Source organism: Manacus vitellinus, unplaced genomic scaffold (genome assembly GCF_001715985.3).
Source record: "Manacus vitellinus isolate BGI_N305 unplaced genomic scaffold, ASM171598v3 scaffold_0_pilon, whole genome shotgun sequence".
Classification (NCBI taxonomy): Eukaryota; Metazoa; Chordata; class Aves; order Passeriformes; family Pipridae; genus Manacus; species Manacus vitellinus.
In genome coordinates this window covers 52,533,383-52,551,609 of record NW_021938789.1, presented here as the reverse complement: position 1 = coordinate 52,551,609, position 18,227 = coordinate 52,533,383, and the positions used below count along the sequence as shown (strand labels likewise).

General features: G+C 45.1%; 1 protein-coding gene and 2 long non-coding RNA genes across 3 annotated transcripts in view; 1 reads left to right on the top strand and 2 right to left on the bottom strand.

The window, feature by feature from the left end:
- Nucleotides 1–3,976, bottom strand: part of LOC112841091 — a 25,256-nt gene extending 21,280 nt beyond the window's left edge. Inside the window, exon 1 of the long non-coding RNA XR_003915747.1 lies at nt 3,947–3,976. This is a non-coding gene — a long non-coding RNA (uncharacterized LOC112841091). The remainder of the gene's footprint in view (nt 1–3,946) is intronic.
- LOC108639839 lies at nt 1,569–2,943 on the bottom strand. Its single transcript, XR_001920775.2, has 3 exons — nt 2,413–2,943; nt 1,876–2,015; nt 1,569–1,750 (listed from the first exon to the last, which is right to left on the bottom strand). It is a non-coding gene; the product is annotated as an uncharacterized LOC108639839 (long non-coding RNA).
- On the top strand, nt 2,769–18,227 carry PPM1K (protein phosphatase, Mg2+/Mn2+ dependent 1K). The gene is made up of 7 exons (XM_018073419.2): nt 2,769–2,889; nt 6,386–6,914; nt 7,474–7,574; nt 14,899–15,064; nt 15,594–15,738; nt 16,786–16,920; nt 17,242–18,227. The coding sequence occupies exons 2-7, from the start codon at nt 6,475–6,477 to the stop codon at nt 17,371–17,373; spliced, it is 1,119 nt and encodes a 372-aa protein (XP_017928908.1). The 5' UTR covers nt 2,769–2,889; nt 6,386–6,474; the 3' UTR covers nt 17,374–18,227.

Below are 18,227 nucleotides of genomic sequence, written 5' to 3'. Positions count from 1 at the left end.
GTGCCAAAAAGCACATTTCCCAGGAAGAAGAAAGCTGCTTTTCACCCACACCCTGAGGACTGTGTGCAGTGTCTGTCAGCAAGGAGAAGCATGGCTGCTCCATCAAAGCTGGGATAAGGGTGACAGCGAAGTGGACAGGGACCTCACTGATAGCTCCATGGCACCTGACAGGGAGAGCCAGGCCAGCTGGTGACAGCAACAGGTAGAGCCTGCAGAGTTTCTCAGCACACAACAGCATCCATGCACACCTTTCCCACAGTAGCTCACCTGACTTTGTAGGGCTGCCTCTGAAAAGTGCTGTGAGAAATCACAGCTGCTGCCAGTTATTTGAAAGTCAATGTTAAGACAGTAGCTACTTCCCTTCACCGCAGCCACAGGATGTTTTCTGGTCTCTTCTGATCTGCTACAGAGACAATTAGCTAGAAATGTGCCATAAGGCAAAATTCTTCACTTAGGAGGACAGAAAGTTGTAAAAGTTCTCCCACTTGTAATGCCAGGCATTGCAGAGCACATGCTGATAAGAAGAGCACAGTGCTCAGACCCAGTTTGCTCTGCATTTATAGCTTGATCTGAGATCTAATACATGGAGATTAAAATGGACATTTGTTTTCCACCCACCCAAGAATCCCAGATGCTGTGTTCAGTTACAATGCTAGGCAGGACAGCTTGCTAGCACATGGGCAAACAACCTGCCCCGACCCACAGTAGTTTGGTTTGTTTTCCAGTCACTCAAGCTAGTTGATTAAGGTTTTAGAATCTGGTGATGGAAGCACACAGGAAAGAAGGATGAGCGAAAAAGGGAAGAGAGGTAGCAGGACAGAAATAATCACAGAAAAATATGTGCAAATCATGAAGGGAAAGGAGAACAAAATAAAGTAGAATAGGTGGCAGGGGAAGGAAAGGTCAGGAACATGACGAAGAAGCAAAACCAGAGGCAGGAAGACAGAAAAGAACAAGGGAGATAATCTTTCAGGAGCAGAAATTCCTTATGAGGAGAGCTGGAATCTAGAAAACTTAACTCATCCTTTAGGAAAAAAAAAAAGCAAGGAGAAAGTCCAAATTAACTGTTTGCAGTCAAAAACAAATGTTGCACAGTACAAATTCCTGCCCTTCTGGTTTCTGACTTTTTTTGCCTCCTGTCCTCTGAGTGCTGCTAGAGGCCCCCCAGAGTACCAAGTGCTGCACCGTAGCCCATCCCCTTGCCCCATGCCCCAACCTGTTCCTCTGCATATTCTTGCTGTTGTGCCCTGGCCTTGTCTTCAAGCCTGCTGCCTTCTCAGAAAGCTATTCTTCTGCTCGCTGCCTCCTTTCTCCAGCCACCTCAAACTCCATGCTGCTGCAACTTCAGCTGCCTCTCACTTGCCTTCCAAAACCCTGTAAATATAAGGGTAGTTCCACTGCACATAAAGGCTCAGCATGAACATTTATAATTTCCACGCTGGCCTTTCACTGCAAACTATATGGGGCAGAAATTGTCTCCCAGCACTTGTGCCTCCATATCATATATGACCCTGACACTTCTTGGAAGCCCCTGCTGATGCCACTCTGTAAATACCAATACCTGTTTTACAGGTAATGTGCTGGTTTTGTTCTTAATAAATCACTGTGCTAGTCTGGATACACTTCAGCCTGGGTCATTTCTGCTCAGGAGATCTGCTGCTCTTTGTCCAATGCCAGGAGAGCTGGTTTCCATGGAGCACTGTTTTTCATCCGTCTCACCAGAGAAAAATGGGAACCAGGGAAAAACAACCTGCAGTGACAGATGACAGTGTTGCCATCCCCAAAAGATTTGCAAGGTCAAATTTCATTCTAAATGCTGAGTGAGACATCACACAACTGGAAACCAGAACAATCTGGTAGGTGCTCCCTGCTTACCTAAACTCTTCATCTACAAGTAGACTTGTACACTGAGAGCTCTGAGGGTTTTTATTGCTGCTTCTCTGGCCAGAAGTTGATGGGTTTTGCAGTCAAGGCACATCGTGCAGTAGGCAATAGGACTGCTTAGCTGTCCCCTGCTGAATACAGAAGGGAGACAGCTGACATCAAGCTTCTTTCAGAACACAGCAAAGGTGCATTGCAGTGGATGCTAATATTAGTGGCAGCTTGGACAGGTTAAGGATTGCCACCTAATAACAGCACTCAATACAGATACAGAGGTCCAAGTTCTTAAGAATCTGTAGCCATAGTCAGGAAACCAAAGAACTTGGTTTCCTGAAATATTGGTGTCTTTGTGAAGTCCCTAGTTGGGAAATTGAAATTGTCAGTTTGTAAACCTATTTGTCCAGTATCATGTCTTAAAGGGCTTTTTGCACAGTCATGTTAATCACAAAGAAAAGTTAGAGGAGATAATGCTCTTGAAGTAAAAACAAACAAACCAAAACCCTTGCTTCAACAAAACAAAAGCCTTCTTACCTCACGAATATCTGGGATAAACTTGACAGCTCCTTAAGCTCCTATGGAAACTGCACTGGCTCTCTTTTTTCTCTTCAGGTGTCTGTTTTCAAGTACCCTGGTCCCCAGCAGACAGTACAGCGTGGAAGGGACAGCGTGTTTCAAAGGCTTTTGTAATAAGAGCCATTTGATTTGCCAAATTGCGTCAAAGGTCAAAGACTGTGTCAGTAGGAGCACAGCACAAAGTAAATGATCTGTTTATGGTCCCACTTGGACACGGGTCACTTAAGAAGGCAGCAGGGCTTTTCCCGTAGAAGCGGCCACCTCTGAGCAGCGCACGCAAGAGTGTTTTGAATCTATAGATGTATTTTTCCGTAAAGACGTCACCGCTGTTTCCCCAGGCCTCTTGAGCAGCCCAGGGGCAGCAGCTGCAGGCACAGCTCGGCTGTCCCGCAATGGAGCTTCCACCTGCCGACAGCTAAAGGAGGCCGTAGCCAGGTGGGGGTCGGCCTCTTCTCCCAGGACGAGAGGACACGGTCTTAAGCTGCGCCAGGGGAGGTTTAGGTTGGACATTAGGAAGAATTTCTTCACAGGAAGGGTGAGGAGACATTGGAATGGGCTGCCCAGGGAGGTGGTGGAGTCACCACCCTCGGAGGTGTTTAGGGAAAGACTGGACGTGGCACTTGGTGCCATGGTCTGGTTGACACGGTGGTGTGAGGTGATAATCTGGACTTGATCTCAGAGGTCTTTTCCAACCTAATTGACTCCGTGATTCTGTGCGACCGGGCGCTGCGCAGGCACACACGCCACCAGCCCGACGCCTCCGCTCGGCAAGGCCCGTTCGCGCCGCCTCCCCCCGCGCAGCCCTCCCGCCTGGGGAGGCCGGAGCCCCCGCTGAGGGGCGGGCGGGGGCGGTGGAGGAGGCTCGGCCGCCGGCCGCCGCCGCTGGGCCGATTGGCGGGCGCGTTGGGCGGGCGGGCCGGGGCGCAGCCGGCGGCGGCAGCGGGGGCAGCGCTCGCAGCCTCGGACGGGGAAGGCGCCGCTCTCGTCTCGCTGGGCGCTGCCGCCGGTGCCCGGGCGCGGAGAGGTAAGAAGCCGCGCTCCCCGGGCCGGGCCGGGCTGAGCGAGGGAGGGCGCCGCGGGGAGCAGGGCGGGATCCGCGGCGCGGAAGGCTCTTCCCTGCGGGCTGCTGGGCGGGAAGGCCGCGGCAGGGCCGCCGCTGTTCCCGGGGCTGCACGGCACGGAGAGGGCTGGAATGGAGGATCGGGGCTGGGAAATGGCAGGAAGGCGGGGGCTTGAACGGCGCTGCGCGACGAGCCGCGCAGCTTTTGTCGCGATGCACAGAATAAACCCGGTTCTGTGATTAGTAAACTAGTCATTCGTGATTAGTATATTGCAGCGGAGTCGTCTTTAAATTGGTGCTGTATGTGTGCAGTTCGCTGTCGAGGCAGGGGGGGGGCGAGATTAGGTTGTCACCGATTTAAAAAAAAAAACAAAAAAACCCAACAAACCAACCCTCTGTTTTAAGTCGAGCTTAACATAACAGTTAACGTACCCTTCGGTCCTGCCTGCATCTGTGGGGTTGGGAAGGCACGCGAGGCAAGTGCACTTGGAGTTGTACATTCCTTTTCACATACGTCGGATCCCCCGGGGCAGCAGGCATGCCTTCGTTTTCTTCCGGGCTTCCTTTTTTTTCCCCCCCCTTTTCTTCTGGCAGCCTGGAAAATTTCCATCTGCCGAGCAGCAGCCAGCCTGTAAAAAGGGGCACCACGCATGTCGAACTACAGTTTTAATCGCTCACTGCCTTAGGCATTCTATTTCCCTTCCTGCCTGCAGGAACTGTTTCTCTGAGTTAAATGCGTACAGGTGAACAAGATCAGATGGAGAGCCTCGAAGCAGATTTCCATCTAGAACTGTCCATCTTGCACTTTGGCTTTAGCAGCAGTGCCCCCCTCCCTTTTCAATACCTCAGTTCGTGATTGCAGACATACCAGCTAGCAAAGCACAGACTGTTGTATGTCCAGCTAAAAGCAACACTGTTTACATAAAAGAAACTGAAGAGCAGGTTCCTGCTCCTGACTTGCAGAGACGCTTGAAAACCAAAACTGTCGTCAGCATTTATTTTTGGCTGGAATAAGAGGCCTTCTGAGAGTTGAATTTGATAGGGAACAAATGCATTAATTAGCTTGTGAATTTGGACTGATCCTCTGATTCATGCTGTGAATACAGGGGAATCTAAATATAAGTAGCATTTCATGTTCTCTTCTCAAACTGACAGAAGTGAAAACGAGTGTGGGTTTTGTTAATTGGCAGGCTTTCAATTTGCTCGTGCTGCGTTTCACAAAAGGAAGTTAATGTATTGTTGTTACGATTCAAGGATAACAGGAAAGAAAAAGCAGTTTTTAAATACCTGTAAGTAGACTGAAATAAGGGTGTGATATTGCCATCACCTGCAGTAAAATGGAAAATCTTAAAATTCCAAGTGGTTCCACATTTAACTGATGCAACAACAGTGATTTCCAGAACATTCAGCCTTTTATCAAATCGGGAGTTAACTTTTAAGTGCTAAGTAAAGAAACCTTTCCTCTTTCCATGCAGAAATTGCATGAAAGGTAAACCAAGAGCATCTAAAGCAACATGCTTTGAGCTGTGAACAAGTTTAATGAATACCTCCCAAAAGCTGTGTCAGTGCCATTTTCTACTAAAGCAACCACTTACTAAGTTACCTTTGACTGCATGTTTTTTACAAGCACACGGATTTTATGAAGCTATTTAAAAACACAGTTTAAAAAAATATTTCGGATCTACAGATACACTTGTGACAGGCTTGGGGAAAGTACCAGAGCCAGGCATGCCAGCCCAGAATTACAATGTCTCTGGGGTACATGTGTTGCTCTTTGCTGCTAGATTATATCAGACTACTCTGGTGCCTTTTTTTTTTTTTTGCATTCACCATAAGCCTGGATATTTTTAGTTCCTTTATTATGGCATATAATACCTTTCACTCATAATTTTGCTCTCAGCAAACTTTAAGCAATTAAGTCAGAAATCCCTCACTTAAAATTTTGCGTGATTAGTTACAGTGATCTGATGGTCCAGTTCAAATTACTCTGGTGCAACAACATGTAGTTACCACAAACTGCATCCCAGAGTTTCACTGAGTTAGCTATTTCTCTACAAAAGGTCAAAGAAGCCAATCTTCAACATTTTTCAGCATACTAGATGAGTCATCATTAGTGAATTTTTGTCTGTGCTGAGCCAAGGGGAATGTTTTAATTTATCTGGACTGCAAAAGAGATCTGAGAAGCCAGTAGAAGATCTTGCTTGCCTATGTTAGCCAAAGGAATCCATTTCAGGGTTCAGGCCAGACAGAACAGCAAATAGCTACATGGGATTTGTTTGAAGGGGAAGGTTGTGGGTGCAATTATGGATGTCCAAGGATACACTCTTAGTGGTCATTCTTAGCGCAAAAAAAATCACAATTAACTTTGCAGGTTTGTGTTGAAAAGTATTGTTCAAGACCTCCATAAACGTGACAGAACTGAATATCCTATGCAGATGAAAAACCGCTTTAAAATCTAAGCAAATACATTTCTTCCCCCTTTTCCCCGGGGAGCCACAGTGCGGATGTTTGGAAAGCATGTATGATAAGCTCATTTTTCACAACCCATCTCATATTTTCACATACTGATATTTTAGTAAAGTCATTATCACTCTCATTTGCTCCATCATAACCACCCCAACCATTGAAAATTGGGGATGTCATTTGGCAGGTGGCCAGCAGGAATGCCTTACCTTGTTCTGCCTGCAGCACTCGGGTTAAATGTGGGCTGCTGAGTGTAGGATAGTTTGTCAGTGAGTCACGCAGACCGCCCTGGACTTGCTTCCAGGCAGAGCTGTGCTTGGCATGATTAGCAGGCTCCGAGGGTGACGTTGTTTCCTAAATGATGTAACTGAAAATTCCTCTTTCCCGCGCTTCTTGTTTCCCGATCAGTTTCCTCATTATTCTCCAAGACATTCCAGCAGCTGCCGTATCTTTTGCTCCGGATCTTTTTTTCCTGAGAATCTCTGTGAAGACAAGTTATGTCAACAGCTACTTTAATTAATTTGGTACGAAATGGAGGGTATCAAGTAAGAAGGAGAGCCGTGCTCACATCCCGCCTCTTGCAAGACGAGAAACGCCCAACGGGCGCCTGCTACGTCTCCAGCTCTGAGCGCCGTGCTTCCCGCTTTGATCCGGACGGGAGCGGCCGGCCGACCACATGGGACACCTTTGGCATCTGGGACAATCGCATTGATGAGCCTATTCTCCTCCCACCAAGCATAAAGTATGGGAAGCCGATTCCTAAAGTGAGCCTGACCAACGTGGGCTGCGCGAGCCACATCGGGAAGCGCAAGGAGAATGAAGACCGGTTCGATTATTCTCAGCTGACGGAGGATATCCTGTACTTTGCAGTATACGATGGACATGGTGGGGCAGCAGCAGCTGACTTCTGTGATAAGTACATGGAAAAATATATTAAGTAAGTGCACATCAAGGGAATGTGTGTCAAATAAATTTCAGCAGAGATTCCTTCCTTAGGACTGAGGGAGAATCAGAGGGTTTTACCTTGTTAATCTTCCTAGATTATGTAGCCACCTGTCCTAACGGGACAGCAGGAGCATCAGGTGGAACAGACGTGCTATGAACTACTTATTCTGTGTGGTGCCTGCCCTATGGAGCAAGCCCACAAAGACAAGAGAAAAATACAATTGTACTCACCATCCAGGAGATGACTGGGAACACAGGGAGAGTGTGAATTGACTGTTTTCACATAAGGTCACTGTGATTGCTGACCTGCAGTTTGCTTACACACTCTTCTCTCTATCCCATCCCTGGATGTTGGAAGAGGAACTTACATATTTGCAGAATTACAAGATTATGCTTCCATGCAGGTCATTAGTAAAACCATGTTACCTTTTCACTGAAATGCAGCATTATTCAATGTGTGCAAGAAGGAGACAGGAGTATGAAGCAGATTGATCAAAATGTGTATTTCTTGGAGAGAAGTTTAGTTTTTTTGTTTGCTTGTTTGTTTCCAGGGAATTTCTTGCTGAGGAGGAGAACTTGGAGAATGTTTTGAGCAAAGCTTTTCTAGAAATAAACAAAGCCTATGAAAGGCATGCTAATCTCTCTGCTGATGGTAGGTAAAAAGATATTCTACTCATATGGGTGCGGACAATAAAGTATGTCTTATTTGCTCAGTAGTATTGCAGTAAAATGTCCAGAAAAGTGCTTGAAAACAGTTTTACTTAACACAGGATTTAGCTCTGATCACTTAACCGCAAATGAAACAATTATGGTTTACCTCCTTAAAATGAAATAGCTACCCAAAGTCTCAATCAAATTTCCTGTGGGAGTTACAAATCTGAATGTTAGCATAATCATTAGTGAATTTCTCTTAATGTGATTCTGTCAAGGACAGTGTTTGTCAAGGTAGCAAAGAGCAATTTAGATTTGCAAGGACCATAATTTTATTGTGCAAGAAACGTGGAGGGGGGGTTGGTTTTGTTTGGTTTTTTGTGTGTGGGAGAAGTGGTGTTTTTATATGTTTGTTTGTTTGTTTGTTTTGAAGCTGTTATTCCTATGGTTTAAAAGCAGCAGTGTCAAAGTTCCCTTTCTAACTTGGCTGCTGCACCTGAGGAGGAACATAAGCCACAATTAATGCAATAGATACTGCTTCTGCATAAACAGAATCACAGGAGTAGCTGAGTGTGAAAGGGAAAAAAGCAGTGAAGAGGAAAACAAGTTTGGCTGTGGTAAGGCTGTGGTAAAGCTAGCACCAGCCCTTTTAAACTCCATAATCCTGGCTGTTAAAGAAGTTCTTGTGTACATGTCTAGAGACTAAGTACATCTGAAGTTCCAGTTCCAGCAACTGGAGCTTATAGAGAGTAACTTGGGAAGGGAGATAGAGGTGCCTGTCCCAGTTCTGTCACAGGAGTTTTCTTGGCCATAAGTAAAATTTTGAGAGTCAGTTTAGCCAATCTTAAAAAAACCCCAAGAAACAAAAGGCCAATTAAAAAAAAAGACACCAACAAACCACAACAATGAAAAGACCCCAACCACCAAACCCACCTTCCCCACCCCAACCTGTCCCAGTGCTGGTGCAGGCTCTGGAAAAATGACTGAGGTTGTTCCAGAATGGAAACTGTAGAAGTCTTCTCTCCAAGAAAGACTGGAAACCAACAAGTCCTCTAGGGACTGAAGTGATACTGTATTCTCAAGCTGCTTTTCTTAAGCAGGGAATGACTACAATCAAGTAATGGAATGGTTTCCTGCACTTTAGCTGCTAGATGAATCTAGGTAGACTCAAATTATTTCCTGGCAGGACAGGTAGCCTGACTGTTGCAGCACTGTGAGGGATACATACCTTTCCTCTTCCTTGGTACAGGCTAAGGTATCAGGAAAAAATTCTTCAGTCCTGAAATGCAGCCCTTAAAGGTATTAAATCTATAAATTTCCTTTTCCCATTGTATTTCAGTGGTAAAAAAGTCAAGAGTCACTTTTGACCTATGGGGTGAGTTTTAACTGAGCTCATGAGAGACTCATCAGTAGAGCAGACGTGCTTTTTATCCTAGTCTCCTTGCAAGTATGTTTTCTTAAAAGCCCAAATCCAAGACAGCATTTGAATGCTAGTTTATGTGCTTTCCTGGATCAGAACCTCAAATTTTCATTAACATGAAGATCTATTCATCCCCCTCCCTGCCCCCCTGTGAGTAGGACAGCTCTTGGTTTGGCTCATTGCAGTAACCTCTGTTAAGTGTCAGAGTGGCTCCTTGAGGAGAAGGGTTGTTTTTGATATACTGTGAAGAACTGTGTTTGATATACTATTCTGTTATTCTGAAAATGGTTTCCAATTAGAATATTTTGTACCTGAGACTTACAGAACTGGATTAGAGCAATATTTCATAGACAAGTTGTGCAGCAAGCTGAGCATTTTAGAACTGCTTGTAGGATTTTTTTTCATATCATTTAACTAACTGGTGCTGCCTAATGCCAGCAAACTTATGCAATGGTTATCAGGATACTGGACAAGACCTCTTAATTAAAAAAGCTTGAGGTCGAGCAAAATAGAAGGTAAAAGTGTTGTCAGGCATCCACAGGGGCCACACTCTGGCAGGCACTCAGTGTTTCTCAGGTAGGCTGAGCACCTGCAAGCTCTTGAAGGAGCCTGTAGGATCTAAGTGCCCAGTGCTCTTGGCTGAAAATCAAGCTCTAAGGCAAAGAATGGAGTAACAGGGTACGGATTTATGAACGGATTAAACTTGTTGCATATCTGTTGCTAAAATAATTCAATACCATGTTTTGACTGCTTTGTGTGGATATTTTTGTTGTTGCTCATGTTTTGAAAGTTACATAAAATTTCAGTGCTTGGCATGTGTCTGTTAGAAGCCTAATTCCAAACTGTTTCAGTTTGCCAGCAAAATGTCTGATTAATTGTGGCTATTCTAGATGTGACAGTCCAGACAGTTGCTACAATATCTTGAAGATGGTGGCTGGTTGTGTAATGGTGTGTCTGGGATATGGTGGATGCTCCCCAAGACTGACCTCCTTTAGAAACCTGGCCACAGCTGATGAAGTGGGGAATGATAGCTTAGTCTTGTTCCAGTAAATGGCCCTTCCAGGGCTCGTTCCTTTCACTGTGTCTGAAAAAAAAAAAAATAAAAGTGCATGTTGAGGATGTCCAGGTCTTTGCTAACACACAGCCAAATTTGACCTGGGTGTGTACCTGGGTGTTTGAAGGAACCTAAGTCCTGGGACAAATCCCTGTAGCCAAGATTGCATGTTTAAGGCATTGTTTGTATTTTCTATTTAAGGAGTAAAAACCTTACATAATGGCACAAATTTAACAGAACTAGAGATGTGCCTTGTTGGAGCCCCTACCTATGTCTTCAAGAGCATAGCCCTTTGTAGGTCACTTTACAATTATAAAATATTGGAAATTACAGATGGAAAATACATAGCATAATAGTTACTGCAAGCTTTCAATAGTAAAAAAAAAGGTACTGCTACTGTGTTTGGCATGCAATTCACTAGTGCTGTTGGAGGGTTGTGCTGGCCTGCTGGAGACTGTCACTCTGACAGTGATCTGTACCTGTTGCTTCACACAAAGGCATAAGAAACTTGCTGTAGGCATGTCTGGAATAATCTGTCCTCTGCCTAAATCCTGTCTAATCATTAACAGCTTGGAGATACGCCTGAGCCCTGGAGCTTGGTGTTTGGTATCTCTTCAAAAATGCATTTTCATTCCCTTCCACGCCTTTAAATATATCCAGTCACTTTCAAGGCACAGCTAAACTTAGGTATAGGGCACAGCAAAGGAAGCTCACATCCAACCAATGTCATTATCCATGGGACAACTGCCTCAGATGGGCAGAATTTTTGGATATTTTTGACCAGCCATAAAAACCGAAATGTAAAGGCTGAATAGCTTTACTCAGCAAGGACTGCAATAAGAATGTGAATTGTGTGCTTGAGGGAACTGGAGAAATGTAAGATAAACCCTCTCCTGGCTCAGTGCAGTCACACAAGGTATTGTTACTGATCCTGTTCACTGTGAGCCACTGCTCAGAGAAAACTACAGGTGGTCTGTCCATCGACCTCCACGGTCAGTGCATCCAGCTCTAACCACAGTGACCACTCACTTCTGGAATAGCCATCTCATTAAAACATAGCCAGGTATAAACTGGTGTATCTATGCTTGAAAGGCACCTCTTGAACATTTTTATGCTGAGCAAACAGCAAAAGTTATTTAAAAATAATTAAATTTTAAAAGTAGTGGGGTTTGGGTTCGTTGTTTTTTTTCAAGTTGCCATTCAAAAAATGATTTTTTATTTCTTTACATATGTTAACCTGCAACACTGAGGAAAAGAGAGAGCTGCAGAAACTGTACTTAAGTATCTCCTAAATCCATCAACGTTGCAAAGGAAGCCTTTTAATCCAAGGACCCTGATTATAACCTAATCAAGTTAGAAGCTACTAATTACAATATTAAAGGGGTGTTAATTTTGCATATTTCCCATGGGTCAGAACAATTCACAATTCAGTGCCTTTAAGATGACCCCATTTCAGTTGGTTGGCACTGGTTTGGACTCCCCATTTTGGTGTTATATATATATATATATATAAATAAATTGAGCAAACAGATTTGGCCATATTCTGTACTAAAGATGTTCTTCAAAGTGGCCACTCTTGCCATATATGAGGCAGCTGGCCCTCTAGCATTGATAAAATTCTTTGGTTAATTTGTTGGTTGATTATTTATCTCCACAGGGGGAAAAAAATGTAGATTTTATTTTGGCTGAATTTAAGGTGGTTTTGTCACACAGTTATAGAAAGAGGGTGAGAACAGTGGCAATTCCCCAGAAACACTGCGGCTGATTTATCTGTGGCCAGAGGTGCACGTGCAAGCCTGAAGTGCTTCCCATCTGACCTGCACAGACAGTGCAGGCAAACCTGAGAGTGATACTTCCCCTGTTCTGCAGCCCTTACTCTTTCATCTCCAGTGTTGCAGGTTTATTTTGTTTGAACAAAGTCCCTGGGTGAATTTCCTATTTGCCTCTGTGTGCGTGTTATTTGTGGCAGACACTGTACCTGGTCAGCAGCTCTAGAACTGGAGGCCCTGGACATGTGCTGGGCTTCAGTGGAAAGAGAGATCTGCTTAATTTTGTCCCAGGTGAAGGAGTCCAGCTCCTGGACTACTGGAAGGTTCCCACATCCTCTTTGTCACATTAGTTGAGATGACTTGCAGTAAAAGTTGTCCAGTGAGTGTTAAGAACCTATTGAAAGATCTTAGTTTTATAGTGATATTGTTAGGAAAACAAAATAAACTCTTTAATTGTTAAAAGCCAATACATATGCTGATGCAACACATTTTGTATTGTTAAATAAACTAGCAGCAGTTGTCGTAAAGCATTAGAAATGTTTTCCCATCATCATTCCTGTGGGTTGGAGTTGTGCTAGAAATCACATAATGCTGCATCCATGTTCTTGCATCCCTACCCAGATCATGAACTGGTTCCAAGAAGAGATCATGAGCAGCATTTGTGTTTTTTCTAGAAGTGCTATTTAACTAATAAACTATCAAGTCACTATGTCCATTATTACCACAATTCTGGAAAATATCTTGACTTGTTCTTTAATACCATTGCTTGATTTTGTGATAGCAGCTCTTTTCTTTGCGTGTTTGCACTCAAAAGGTGCAGATTCACCCAAATGTTCTCAGTCTTCTATGAATTAAAGGCTACGGATCTTAACTTTTACAGAAATATCTTGTGTTTCTCAGCATAGTCCCAAAACCACAGAATGAAATGGGAAAGTAGCAGCAATTCTGCATTAATTTTAATGTCTAAGTAAAATGTATTTTCTGTAAAAAAAAAAAAAGAAGGTAGTTTTATGTAGGTTCTTTATTTCACTTCTTTTAACTGTTGGCTAAAACAGGTATTTTACTGGCTCCACTTAAATTCCTAATCACAGTGGTACTTGTTAGCATCTCACTTTCGTAGTGTGCCTCAAAGTGAGGCTGCACCAGACTAGTCCTTGCTTCAAATTAGAAACAAGATGTCAGTGTTTGCCTGAGCAGCCCAAAGCTGCCAGCACCTAGTTTGGAATATCACAGCCTGCATGGCAGCCGTGACATAGTCCACGGTTTGACTTGGCCAATGTTCATGATGGACGTGCTGGTTCAGTGTACAGCTAAACCAAGTCCCTGCTGCAGTAATAATACCTGTTTTAAATAATAACACAAGCTTAGTTAACACTTTTGTGAGGGTGTTTTTCCTTTTGATCCATCAACTCGCTGATTTCACTGCACAACAAGGCTCAATGCACCTTTCAGGGCTTTGTGCACTTCAGTTTACTCCCAGCTCTGTTTTACTTACAGGGTGTTGAGGCCTCATAGGGTTGGGAAAAGAGGTTGTCAAGACCCCAGAGCAGTTGCATTCCTGTTGCTGTTTGCTGGCAGCTGGTTAGAGATGGGGCTGGCTGGCATTCCTTGGGATCAAACATGCAGTCCTGTCTCAGATCTGTCTCCATTCCCTGGAGTCAGGCCTGCAGGGCCAGATAGTTGTAGCTGAGCTCTGCAGAAGCAGTGATAGAAAGATATTTAACTGTTAGTGACATGAAAACAGGAATATAACTGGGGATTTACATTCCTAAGTAAGCCCAAAACTCACCTCGAATTGGCTTGCTTTGAAAAACTGGAACAACTGGAAAAGCCCAGAATGCAGGTGACCCACAGAGGGCCTTTCAAGGGGATTTGGCTGTGAATGCAAATAGCTTGTCCTGGCCAGACATTTTACTGTAATAGCTCAAGTCAGCAGGAGTAGCTGTTTTCCAGGCAACTCTCGCTGGGTTACCTTTGCAGAATTTGCAGGAAGGGAAGGTACTAACTGTAAAATGGGACTACTCCTTTCAAAAAAGCAAAGAAAAAAAGGAAAGCTTTTTCTTCACTGCAGATAAAACTACAGATCTTTTCTAAAATATGCAGACTCACATTTCTTCTTTTCGAGCACTTCTATTTATTCCTGAGCATTGTAGAAATCTAAATGAAAAGCCCTTAAATTTACTTGCCCAAGTTAATCCAAGGTCCCTGAGTGCAGTCAGCCAGCTCAGCTCACTGTAGGAGAAGGAGCACAGCACCCAGGCCACTGTTTTGCCCTCTAGGCAGTCAGTCTACACCCTGTAAATGATCCCAGCAGTGCCCTGGGGCAGGTTGTCTGGGCAGCCACTGCCACCTGACTGCATCAGTTTGCAGGCACGAGGCAAGGCAGAATCCCAGAATCCAGCTTCACCTTTTCACCTCCAGCAAATTGGCAGGATCTGAAGGGAGTAGCGTTTCCCCCCTGAAAAAGATCTGTGGCCTGTTGGCTGAACCCTTCTTCCCTTGGCAAGGCTGGGAGAAGCAGAGAGGGAGTGTAACAGCTCTGACAGCAATGGGAGGGTGCCACAGACTGGGAAAGGAGGGATCTGTTGCTTTTCCTCTGGTGACCTACATGGAGCTACAATTACTATTACTCAGTCGCCTGCTTCACCACTTAACAGAAGGGAAGAGCCATCACCTTTATGGTGAGCTACCTGTGCAGTCACTGTGCCCAGGGATAAGGACAATATCAATGTAACTCAAGCTGAGCTAGTGGGACAGAAAAAACTGTTTGCTACAGGCTGAAAGGATGCCCATGTAACTTGCAGTGCTTTTATTCCACTTGCCCTGTTTGCAAGGAGCCATGTTGGTGCACAGAAATACTTATCCTTTCCACTTCCTCTCTCTTTCCCCAGTCCTACATGCATGCATGTTTGCTCTTGTTTTTTTGTTTAATGTGTAGATTTAGTTTAAACTTAGAAGCAATTACTTACTGGTTATGTAGAGCACATGTTGTCTTCATTTTACCAGTTGAAACTGTTTCTGCTATAAACAGTTCCACGCTTTGAGGCAGTGCTAAAACTTCTCTTTCATCTGACATTTATAGCAACTCTGCTGAACTCTGGGACCACTGCAACAGTGGCTCTGCTCCGGGATGGCATTGAGCTGGTGGTGGCAAGTGTGGGAGACAGTCGTGCTCTGCTGTGCCGAAAGGGAAAGGCCATGAAACTCACCATTGACCATACTCCAGAAAGAAAGGAGGAGAAGGAAAGGTACCTGCTGGCTGATGATGGGGCTTCCCAGAGCACAGCCTCCAGTCAGGATGAGCTTGTGTTCTGCTGCTGGGTTGGGCCAGAAGAAAGTAGAGAGTTGAACATAGTGCTCTGAGGCCACCTCTGAGCTGGCAGTAAACAGCACAGCTCCAGTTAACTCACTGGGTTCCATTTAGAGGACTGTGGATGTGGAAAGCCCTCCACGAGCATAAACTGTCTCAGCAGTAAGATCAGCATAACTAAGATTCAGTACAGAGCCATGACTACATTGTTCAGACTTGTCCAAGACTGCCAAGTTAGAACCAAGACCTGAAGAAATGCACTGTGATTCCCAGGTCAGGACTCATCCCACCAAGACACATCCCTTCCATGGAACCTTCTAACAGCTAAAGCCAACCCTCAGTCTCCCAGCTTAGACGCTCCATACCTCATTCCCCATTGTAGCTAGGGACAGAAATTGTGATAGAGAGGGGGGTAATGGTGTGAAGCACTAACTCGTGTTCACTTCTCCTTTTGTGCCTCTGGACAGGATTAAGAAGTGCGGTGGCTTCGTTTCCTGGAACAGTCTGGGACGACCTCACGTGAATGGTAGACTTGCAATGACGCGGAGCATAGGAGATTTGGATCTTAAAAACAGTGGTGTGATAGCCCAGCCAGAAACAAAAAGGGTTCAGGTAAAAGAAGGTCTGGTTGGCAGGGACAGCAACATTCGGACTAAGGGGCATCATAGGTATTTGATGCAGGTGGCAGCACCCACACGACATGAGCCAAGGTGAAGCCTGATGGCCACGTTGTTTTTTACTGAAGTAACCAGAGAGCAATTCTAATTAAGTTGTTTCAGATTAACACTAAAAGGACAGAAAAGAATCTGGTACTAGATTCAACCAGATCAACTTCTAAAACCCATTTCTCACAGAAAAATACATGATAAGGGAAGAAAGATAACATATAATATCTATTAATGAAATAATTAGTCTGTTTGGGTCTTGTGGTCAAATGAATAACTTTGAGGTGAACGCTGGTATAGAACCATCACTGAGAACCAGGTGGGATATGGATGGGCCACCATCAAAAAAAGTAGAATAGGTAAAGGTTTGCACAGTTGAGAGGAAAGGGGGAGGAGGAAAGGGCAGCTGGACGCATTTTACCATAGCTCTGTAGTTGTGTGGAATACAAATTAACCACCCAGAAGGTATTCAGCACAGTTGCCTTCGCTTTGGCAGGAAGGCTCTCCTTTCAGCTCACATTCTGTTTGTTAATTTTTTCCAATGCACCTCCCAGGGCCCCAGGAATTTACATTCAACTGGCCCTAATAAAAATGCCACCCACTAGGCCTGAGGGGTTTAGGGAGGTGACTGCAGTGCTATGATGTCTCCCTTGAAATCCTGGCTTTCAGAAAGAATTTTGCTTACTGGATAATGTATCTGGTCTTTTGTAATAGATCTGGTCTTTTGGCTTCCTAGAACTGGAAGCACCTTAAGACACTCTCCTCCAGTACAGGGAACACAGTCTGTGTGACCCATGGATGTACCTGAGGATTCAAGGTGCAGCCTTTGGCTAGCCAAGAATTGAGGTTCCAGTTAGTCCTTGCACAGAAAGCAGGAGAGCAGGCAGTACCCCTGGAAAAAGTGCTTTGCAACAGAGTGTAACAACATGAAGGCAGTTAATCTGCCTTGCAGCACTCACCCCTTTGTTGTGCATTCTGTGTGCCTTTATTGCAGTTGCATCACGCACACGACAGCTTTCTGGTCCTTACCACAGATGGGATTAACTTCATAGTGAACAGCCAGGAGATCTGCGACTCCATAAGCCAGTGCCATGATCCTGCTGAAGCTGCCCACGTTGTTACTGAGCAGGTAATGCCAGGGCTTCTCTGGGCACCATGTGCTTGTTGGGTTTTTTCGGTTTGTTTTGGTTTAAAAAAACCCCAAGCATACAACCATACATCCAAGTGAATTGGACTTTTTTCCTTACCCTGGGTCTCGCCACCTCCTTGCCAGGCATCAGTTCAATTAACTTGCTTAGCTCACAGTTCACTGTAACTGCAGCTTGTTCCTGTGCTGAACATGTCATCGGCAAAGACAGAAATGGCCAGCGTCTCACCACGGTTCTGGATGGTGGCATATCCTGTCGAAAATTCTGGAGCATCAGGGCTGACACTGTGTTTCTCCTTTCAGGCAGTGCAGTTTGGCACTGAAGACAACTGCACGGTTGTCATAGTGCCCTTTGGAGCTTGGGGCAAGTACAAGAACGGCGAGGTCAGCTTCTCCTTCAGCCGCAGCTTCGCTTCCAGCGGGAGGTGGGCCTGAAGATCTGCCACAGCCATCTTTCCCTGCCATCATCTGGACACAGGAGAACATGTCCATCTGTTCACAGGCTGACTCAGTGTCTTGTCCATCTCTTCTGTACCCAGTGTTTAGAAGGTGCCACTGCTCCCTTGGTGCGTAACGCCCCGTTGTTGCTTACGGCTGACTCTGTTCTGCTGCCTGCCTTTATTCCAGTTGGCACTGAGGCAGCCGTTTGGGATTGTAGTCCCAGCAGCTCCGCACATCACTTTGTTCACATAGACGAGGCTCTGGGCTTTCACCTGAGGCTGGAGGGGTTGCACAGTTGTTCCATACCTACCTGTATTCCCCAGGACCCTTAGTGACGTGGCAGCTCTAAGTCTGAGCCACATGCTGGCTCCCTTGTACGTTAATACGTGGGGGAACAAACGCACAATGTTGTTGGGTAGACAGAAAGAGGGCTTGTTGTCTTCCTCTGCTGCAGCCACCCAAAATTCCCCTGTGCTTCAGGAGAAGTGGGTGAAAAATAAGGCAGAAGTTTCAGAAGTGTTTAGGTTCTGATGCCAGTGGCATTCAGTGTAGCTGTACAACTTCTGAGACAGTGCTGCTTTGCAGGGCTTTATGCCATCATCTGTGATCCTCTAGCTCCAAGGAGACAGATTAGGCTGGAGCCACGTGCTGTTGGACAGATGGGAACCTTTCTCCATTGGGTCCAAAGCCTGTACAGTCTCTGTGGACCATGCAGCAGTCCCCTGCCCTGTCTTATTTTTGCTGTGTCAGTGCTTCACAGCAGGGAAAAAGACGCACAGTTTTGATACCCAGAGACTCTCATCAACTTGAATTTCTTTTCTTTTTTTTTTTTAAATAAAGAAAATAAG

Excerpts from the sequence above, each read along its gene's own strand:
- PPM1K (XM_018073419.2), top strand. The coding sequence starts at position 6,475 with ATGTCAACAGCTACTTTAATTAATTTGGTACGAAATGGAGGGTATCAA. Across the intron at positions 7,575-14,898 it reads TGCTAATCTCTCTGCTGATG|CAACTCTGCTGAACTCTGGG; the intron begins GTAGGTAAAAAG and ends TGACATTTATAG. Across the intron at positions 15,739-16,785 it reads CAGAAACAAAAAGGGTTCAG|TTGCATCACGCACACGACAG; the intron begins GTAAAAGAAGGT and ends CCTTTATTGCAG.